Source organism: Uloborus diversus, chromosome 4 (assembly GCF_026930045.1).
Source record: "Uloborus diversus isolate 005 chromosome 4, Udiv.v.3.1, whole genome shotgun sequence".
NCBI lineage: Eukaryota > Metazoa > Arthropoda > Arachnida > Araneae > Uloboridae > Uloborus > Uloborus diversus.
This window is the reverse complement of record NC_072734.1, coordinates 144,849,325-144,858,189: the sequence shown is the minus strand read 5'-3', so window position 1 is coordinate 144,858,189 and position 8,865 is coordinate 144,849,325. Positions and strand designations below refer to the sequence as shown.

Genomic DNA, 8,865 nt, shown 5'->3' with positions numbered 1-8,865 from the left:
ATTTAAACCAGCATAGCTCAATAACTTCCCTTTTTTTTTTTTGACTTATTTTTCTCTAAAGCAATATTTTAAAGATGTATTAAGTCTTCTGTCATGTTTTTTCTTCTTTCATTTGCCCTGACTGGAAAGTAGGTTAAAAAGGGAAACCGGAGAATCAAAAAGAACTATAAACATGTTTTTATATATCAAAGAAAAAGATACACGTGGTGAAAAGAAACTCTAAAAATTGGCTGTTTCGCCACCGATACAAAATTGTCAGGATTAAAATGGGTTCCCATACTTGGGGGGGCGGGGAGCAGCTTAGAGCCCCGTTAACTCTAAATCCGGATGGTCCTTGTCTATTGAAATAAAAAATCTTCAAAATCTTTCCAGGAAAATTCTGGCATTAGAGACGATGGCTAAGCCGTTATATCTTGCAATGTAATCGTCATAAATTTGACTATTTTCTTTATTCTCTCTACCTGAACTTTGTTCCAATTGAAAATGATTCTATGCAATGTATCCGATGCAGCTAATGAAGTTTCTACCACTGACAGGTTTTGGCTTTCACCATGACCCGCTCTCTCTAATAGTTAAGTTTGATATTGCATTTTCAATGGCTGAATGACTCCTTGATCTGAAAGCTAGATTCCCGATGTTGTGTTGAAAAGCAGAAGTTTTATTGTCTCATTTTTGAGATGCTTCACTTTCCTGAAGGTACGAATTGCAAATGAAAGATCATGCCAAACTGACCAGTTAATTGTTTTCTCCGTTTAATGTTTATTAAGTTTACTGACAGAAAGCCTGCTCCAAAATGTTGTCTGATTGACGGGTTGCCGACCACTGCAAGGGGTTATATTTCCCTCCAAATGGAATTGCTTTTCAACCACTCAGTCGGTAGACGAACCGTTATCAAAATGAGGTGTACCGACATGCGACATCATTAACGTTTGCTGTTAAATCGCAGAAAATATACTTTTTAAACTTGAAATGTTTTGAAACCAAGTTCTCGAATTCACCTTCACTCAGTGATTCCCCCAAGCTTTCTCAAAACACGTAATCCCTTCTTGCGTATCAATTATAATGCGTACACACAACAGAACACTTGAGCTTTGACAAAATGTGTCTAAATTATTCAAAATTTAACTGTTAAATTTAACCAAAGAATGGGTAAATACAAAAGAAATTTCATTTTAATATACATTTAGAATTTTTTTACTAATTAGACATGCATATCAAAAAACTATTAGCAAAATATTCAGTGAGAATGATTGACTTGTTTTTAATTCAAAATTTCATCAAGGCTTGTCTCCAACTTAGTCAAAATAGAACCGTAAATCATACTTAACATAAAACTTGTTTCTACATCTATTCCTTAAGTAAGTTTAACTTCAGAGCTCTTTCTCGCAAGTAAGTTGTCGTAAACCTTAGAAGATACTTCACAGCAAAGGTTTGCTACACTTTAGTTCAATGAAGATTCATAAGATATTGCTCAAATTCTTATCCACATTATATACTATAATGAATTGTAAATTTTGTAAAATTTTTAGTAGTTAACCGTATACTCTTAATAGATATTCCCTAACCACAAAGAGAACGCTTAATATCGGCTGAGAACCATTGCCTTCACTTAAAATAAATCTCATCCTCGAAAAAACTATGGTGTAGAGTAGAGAATACGAATTGTACTTAAATACGTTCGTGAAGAAAATAAAAAATACAAATAAATAAAAATAATCATTTATTGACTCATAAAAGATCATGTATAAATTACAATTTCGTTTTAACACAATTACAAAAATATTGACAACATACAACCACTTAGACGAAAAAATAGGAATCTGCTGTTTTAACAGCATTCAAAATGCTAATAAAATATCATCTTAAGTGCTTATCAAATTAGTTTTTCCAAATTTTTTAACACTTAAAAATGTTTACAAGATTTTTCAAGAAATAAAAACATTCGTATTATTTTACCATCAACACGAACTTAGCTTGTTCTACAAGCTTAATTTCATCCCCAGTTTAAAAGCTCAGCTCTTTTGGTTCGTTCGTTTGCGCATGCTCAGTCCAATTTTCGCACGAAATATACAACATTTTAAAAGAATTGAAGATACACAGAAAAATTTCAACCTCAGTATGAAGAAAGCGAAATTTCTGATGTATATGATGAATTGGAAAGGAAAGTTTTAAAAATCACAGTAAGAATTGCCTTAAAAAGGTGTGTAAACTGTTTCTCTTGCTCCATCATTTCTAGAATATTTTAAATACATATAAATATAATGTCTTCCACAAGATGTTACTAATATTTCGCAGCATAAATGAACTTCAATACCATTACTGGTTCTTGTAATGTCCACAGAGTAAGAACTGTTATGTACGAATTTTCTCTGAACACAAATTAGAAAAGGCACATTTTTTGAAGCAATAGCTTACTGATTCTTTTGTCCAACATATGCTCCACTGAAGTTCATAGAAATTTCCACTTCTAAATCGAAACTAGCCACCAAAGACTCATTTCAATGACTTCAACTGAAGCCAAACATTCATGGCGTTGTCTTTGGTAACTATGTTTTGAATTCGGAATTTTCCCCCCTTTTTTTTTTTTTTTTTTTTTGTTGGCTCAAAATTCAGGAAGGAAGCAAACTATTCTCACTCTCAACATGAGATTTCGTAAGAAGATTTGAAATTTTCTGTATCTTCAATCACGGTTTCTTCAAAACCAATGGCCGGTGGTCATCAGCTGAGCTAATCTGACTCGAAAATGTCAACGTCAAGTCTCAACTTGATAACAATGAGTGATGAATTATAAATGTAGGAAGATGAACTTTCTCAGCTAATGGTCTGAGTAATCCAATCTGTAAATTTTGATATCCTAGTACAAACACCAGGCATGTTTGGTTCTGCACAGCCTATACCCCAGGATATGATACCTACGAGAAACCAACGTCCATCTTCTCTTTTTGTTTGAAGAGGACCACCAGAGTCACCCTATAAAAATTAATATCTGTTAATGAATGTTGCTTGAGGGAAGAACATGCAGAAAAATCATTCATTTCTGCAGTTCCACAACCTTTCTTTGTTGAATTTAATGAACAAATTGGTATTTGAAGAATCTGTATTTGGAAACAAGAACAATCAATGTCAAAGATATCAATTCTGAGTAAAGTGATAGTAAAGTTTCTTAATTTCTTCTATTTTTGGCCACTTTCAACACCGAGCCGAGCAAAAAATTGAGCATTTCAAGAGACTGTCTAATAGTTCGTTAGAAATACACATTTGATTTTACATTGTTTAATTTCACTTGAATTACAAGTAAAATTTGTTGGTTCAGCTTTAAATATAAAGACTGATTGTTTAAAAACAAAGATTATAGGAATTTGGTAAATGAGAAATCTAATAACCCAATAATACTGCTTTATATCACCTTGGTAGGCGTTGCACAGAAAAGTCTAATGCTTCGGACCGATTTCCTTCATAAACTAAATTTAATCAAAATCTGACATTGGTTGTTTTTACTTCAAAAAATAAATGCAGTGAAATCCAGTTACAACGAATACCAATACAACGGAATATCCGTTTCAACAAAATACATTTTCAGTCATGATTTAATTTCCATTACATTGCTTAAATCCCATTACAACGAACTTCCCGTTACAACGAACAAAATTTGCGGCCCCTTTTAGATTGTTGCATCAGGATTTCACTGTAATCACTTATTGCTCTAAAGTAGGTTATAGTTAGCCTCCATCACGTTATATTTAACCTCAGAAAGGGTGAATAGCGTGAAATCAATTTATATCACAGAGCTACTAAATGTTCAATACACGAGTTTTAGTGACTTTGACCATTTTAAACATCTTTGGTAACATAGACATCATGTCCCAAACCGTAGAATAAAGAAGGTATTTAAATGTTTGTTTCCAAGCAAGCTAATAAAGAATTCTTAATGAGTTCCTTTTTTCGACTCTAAAAGAAACAGCAGCGTAGTTATTTGTTTAAAAAATTTGACTAAAAATTTAATTACTTACAAATTTTGTAAAATACGTAAGAACTATTATATTCTTCGTCTTTAGGTTCATTCAATCAATTTGTTTGTTTGTCTCTAAAACATGTGGCTACTGACGATGAGTTTTTTTACCCGATAGATTCAAAGTATTTCATACATAAAGTGTAACAATTATATACGGCATACCAAACGAATTATAAATAATTATAGCAATTCAGGCATAAGTTCGATATTGCTCATATTTGAAACGATATGTTTCCAATGCTTCCGCATAAAATTATACATAGTAGTTAAACTTCTAAAAACTGCATCAAAATTTACGCATAGATTTTTTTTTAAGCCAGTGAAAAGCCGACAACTTCCTTGTAGCCAAACCGAATGAACCATGTTAGGAAATTAGTTCTTATTTTAAAGGAATGTGCTGTAATATTCACGCTTGATCAAGTGGAAATCTAATAAAATCTTACATAAAATGTTTATAGACAGCAGTTTAAATCCTGACATATTTCTATGTATTCTAGTTTTATTGGCATACACAAATGCAAGAATCACTTTAAAACTACTGACATACATTTAATACCTTTTATGATAGAATTACAAACGTATAATAGTTTTGGAGCGGATCTTAATGCATTTGTGACGAAAATGCAACATTAAGTACCACATTACATAGTAGAATGAAAATATCTAAAAATCGGCGAACCATTCTCTTGCACAAAATGAAATTATTAATTAATGTTTCAAAATCAACTGCCAAAAATGGCTTCAAAGGTTTAACAGTGTTTTAAGATTATATAGCTTATTGGTAAGGAATATTTTTTGTATATTTTTAGTATTGTATTTATTCTTAGCTTTAGAAAGATCTTCATGAATAGCGAGTTTATACAATGTTTCCCTGTTTTTTTTTAATTAAAAAACTAAGATTAAAAAAAAATTCATTGTGTATTAAAAGCTGACTTTCGTCGATATTCACCAACTGAATTTAGCCTACTGACTTTTAGCGATATTCACCAGGTGGTTTAAAACTCAGTCACTCGCGTACCGTTGATCAAAACCTTTTCCATCCAATCCGAGGGCCTTCTTTAGCGGTTTCGGTGTCTGTCTTAGATTTAAACCGGCTGCCGTGCATCAAGTGATTACCAAAAGTATTGTGGTTGTTTTTTCAGCTTAAAAAGGAGTGAGGAAAAATGTGTGTTAATGTTTTTTTTGTAAACTTACAATCACTGCAACGGAAAAGTTTACTTTTGAATTGGGATTTCCCTTTAGCATTATATTTATAAGCAAAGTAAAAACATAGAATCTAATACAAGACTGGAAAGTTTTAGTTCTTGTGATCATAATTTCATACCACAGTTTTGATATTGTTATTTTACGTCAAATTTTTCAAAACTTGCTGTGTAGCAGAGCACTTGGGAATGTAAAACCAACTTCTTGGGTTGTATTTAATGTAGGGCCATTCCATTGGTTGGAACGGGATATTTTTCAGTATCTTCTGTGTTTTAAATACAAATAAAACAAGCTAGAAATTTTATTTTTGATAGTAGCAGTAAGAATTAGTCAGAAAGATTCAGTAGGACATTGAACTCATCGTTTTTAAATAAAATAATTAATAAACACGCAATAAAATGCTCGTGACGGAACGAGACTCGTATGGGTCCCGTTCCCTCACGGGCATTTTATTGCATTCCGTTCAATTTTTTTTCTTCTGAATGACTAACTTTTGATGTTCTACATAATTCTGACAAATCTTTACTGTTGACATAAAAAATAAATTTTCTTGCTTGTATTATTTGTATTTATGAAACAAAATTTAGTGACAAAACTACTCAAAATGTCCCGTTCCGTCACATGGAATGGCATTTTAATAGTTTCTGGCAAAGTGCACATGGTACAACCGATTCGAAAGCTCTGTGCACGCACATTTAAAAAAGATTGTATTACAGTGTTTCCACTTCCCTGGCCCACTGCACTTGCTAAAAACAAGCTTAATCTCAAAGCAAAGACATTTTCACTAGAGTTTTTCTGGAGTGAATGTGTTATTCTTCCAAATCAGTCCCACTGTTCTTCAAGTAGGGATCATTGAGAAGAGATAAAAAGGAGGGAGGGAAGACTTTCTTTTTTGAACCATAGACCCTAAATCACGTGATATATTTTAAAGCAAAGCATTGGATGAAATCAGGTTTCTTTCGCTAGCTTCACGCGAAATGTGTCAATTATTCGTGGTTGATGAGTCACGTGACTTGGAGTCTTATCCTCAGCTTTTGCAAAGCCAATGATTGGACTTGCTCCCTTCATTTACTAATTCCTGCTCTAAGGTAGGGATCAATATAAAATTCGAGTCTCTTGCGGTGTACTGGAATTTTATTTTGCCAACTTTATCTAGTCTTGTCGGAAAAGTAACAAAACAAACCCCGCAATTTTTTCAACTATGACAAAATCATTTTAATAATGTTTAATTTACACAAATTGTTTTGTCACTGACAAGACCACACTGCTTGAGAAATGTAATTCAGGATTAAGCTTTGTAAGGTGATTATAATACGGCTCTGATACGTTGAGTCATGACATTGATAATGTTTACTTCGAGTGTATCCAAACACTTTGCCGAAAATAAAAATTTAAAGATAAACAAGAGTTTTATGTGAACCAATCCACTGTAGGAGATAGTACAAGTGGTTGACGGCACTCATCTATTTTGGGGAGTCTTAGATTCAAGAGTTTTGGCTTTCAATATATTCAGTGAAAGCGCATTTAATTTTCTTCTTGAAACAACAAATTTTATTCTCGTTAACTCCAAACTATACTATTTATCATTGTCACTCCGGTCTACTGGAAAACTTGTAAATATGTTCCTACTTGCAGTATTCATGATTTTATAAACATGTTTAACAACACTGAGGCAGTGATGAACAAAGGGATGTAAATGCCAAAATTGAAATTTGAAGATAATCAGCGCGAATGGTTGGTGAACCTCTCCTCTTTTGGAGATAACCAGCACAAGTGGTTTACGGGACTCATCTACTTTGGAGAAAGGGATGGTTTTAGTAGCCCTGGTAGGTGGTGCTGTGCAGCATGATTTAGAAAGCAATTTAAATGAAATGCCTACCTAATTCAATGCCTTCCTAAGAGGTAAACTTGAAATGCATTTTACTCGAAACTTTAGTCTACTTACATTCCTTTGCTTTTCGAAGCCTCAATTATACATTTTACACTAGCTAATTTTGAAGTTTCTTACCTGACAGGAGTCCCTGCCTCCCGCTTCGTACCCTGCACACAAGAAGATAGAAGGAATGAGCTCATGACGACCTGCTTTCTTGAACATTTTCTGACATTTATCGTTGCTGATGATTGGCACTGTGACTTGCTGTAATTTCGTGGGCAAGGAGCCCCCTGTAAATAGAAACAATAAGTATAAACATTGTATGATTAACACACCAGTAGTGTCCACTTCAAGTTTTATATTTGAAAGTAAGGTTCCAGGTCTTCCAATGGATTCAAAAGTGCACCAAACGTGCAGGAGGTATCTATCTTTGCACGTTTGAATCCATTAGAAAACCTGGAATCCTATTTTTTCAAATATAAACCTTGTAGCGGCAATTACTGAAACAAAATTAAGCGCAGGTCTTTACTGGTGTGCTGATAGTTTATCTTACATCCTTAAATTTTTAATAAAATTCTTGCCAGATCGCATTACAAAGCTACAACTTGTTTGCTTGTCGAAAGTTTGAACTTTTGAATTTCTGATTTCATTTTAGGTCCTGCCGATTCGAATCAATCAATTTACAAAACATTTGATGAAATATAATGCTAAAGCACATGTGCGCAATGCAAAAAGACCTGCGTTTGGGAGCTATGCGACTGAGCTGTTTTAGAACCACAATTGAGGACTGGAAATAGAAAACGACCCAAGTACCAAACAAATCTAAAATCGTTCTTTTACAGAAAAATGTCCTGAATAAAATGGAGATCGCCCAAAGGGTGAACTCCGAAAGATCGCGATGGTTGTAAGTACCAGATGCAAATGTTTTTCATTTTTCAACTCTTCTGATTTAATTATTTTATGTATGTATTTATTTGTTAACTTTTGTTGACTTACTCAGCTTTTCTTTTCTGGTTATCAATCGATCACTCTTATAACAAAGGAAGCAGTTTCTTTGAAATTCCAAAGCCCATGTGCAAAATTTTCGTCGCAAATTTTAGCTTATTGCACAGTAACGCTGAATTTCGTAAAATCTACAGACGATGCTGCTTTTAGTTGGCAGAAGCGTCTAAAAGCTCTGATAAAAACCAATATCAATGGGATTCATATTTTAAATTTGCTTTTTTTGACGTATAATGTAACAAAAAATAAATAAATAAATAAATACATGGTAACGTCTGAAAGTATCCCATTAAACTACCCCTCTATTGAGGCATTCTGGACTTAAGTGGATCAAGTCTAGTTTTGAACGGAGATTTTGGCAATGAAAAGTTTATAAGTGAGGCGTTAATAGTTAATGTGGAGTGAAGCAAAATCGATTTTATAAACTTCAGCTCTGAATGCCTTAATTTATGAACTCAAATAATTGTAAAATAGTGCTTGCATACATTAAACAATATTTGATAACAATTTAAACTGAAAGCTATTGTCTCACTGTTCACATGCGCTCATCTCAAACTAAAATTTTAACGAAAGCTAAAAAGTCTTTTCCTTTAAATAAAAATTTCTTAGAAAGTGCAATTGAAAAAAAAAATAACTAAAATTAGAGACATTTATGTGAAAGTCGTGTAATTCTATAAGTATATCCTTCGCGTGACGATCACGAAACGGTACTGCAAAATATTCCGCAGGTTGCAGCATCTTACAAATGTCAGTCCGCGGCACGTCACAAAGTGAC

The 8,865-nt window shown here is 33.2% G+C and overlaps 1 protein-coding gene across 1 annotated transcript in view; it reads right to left on the bottom strand.

The window, feature by feature from the left end:
• Window positions 1-1,750: 1,750 nt before the first annotated feature.
• LOC129220152 (serine proteinase stubble-like) overlaps window positions 1,751-8,865 on the bottom strand; it is a 52,088-nt gene continuing 44,973 nt past the window's right edge. Inside the window, exons 7-8 of the mRNA XM_054854507.1 lie at window positions 7,224-7,378; window positions 1,751-2,970 (exon numbers count right to left, since the gene is read on the bottom strand). Coding sequence (XP_054710482.1) covers window positions 2,812-2,970; window positions 7,224-7,378 — 314 coding nt within the window. The 3' untranslated portion in view covers window positions 1,751-2,811. The remainder of the gene's footprint in view (window positions 2,971-7,223; window positions 7,379-8,865) is intronic.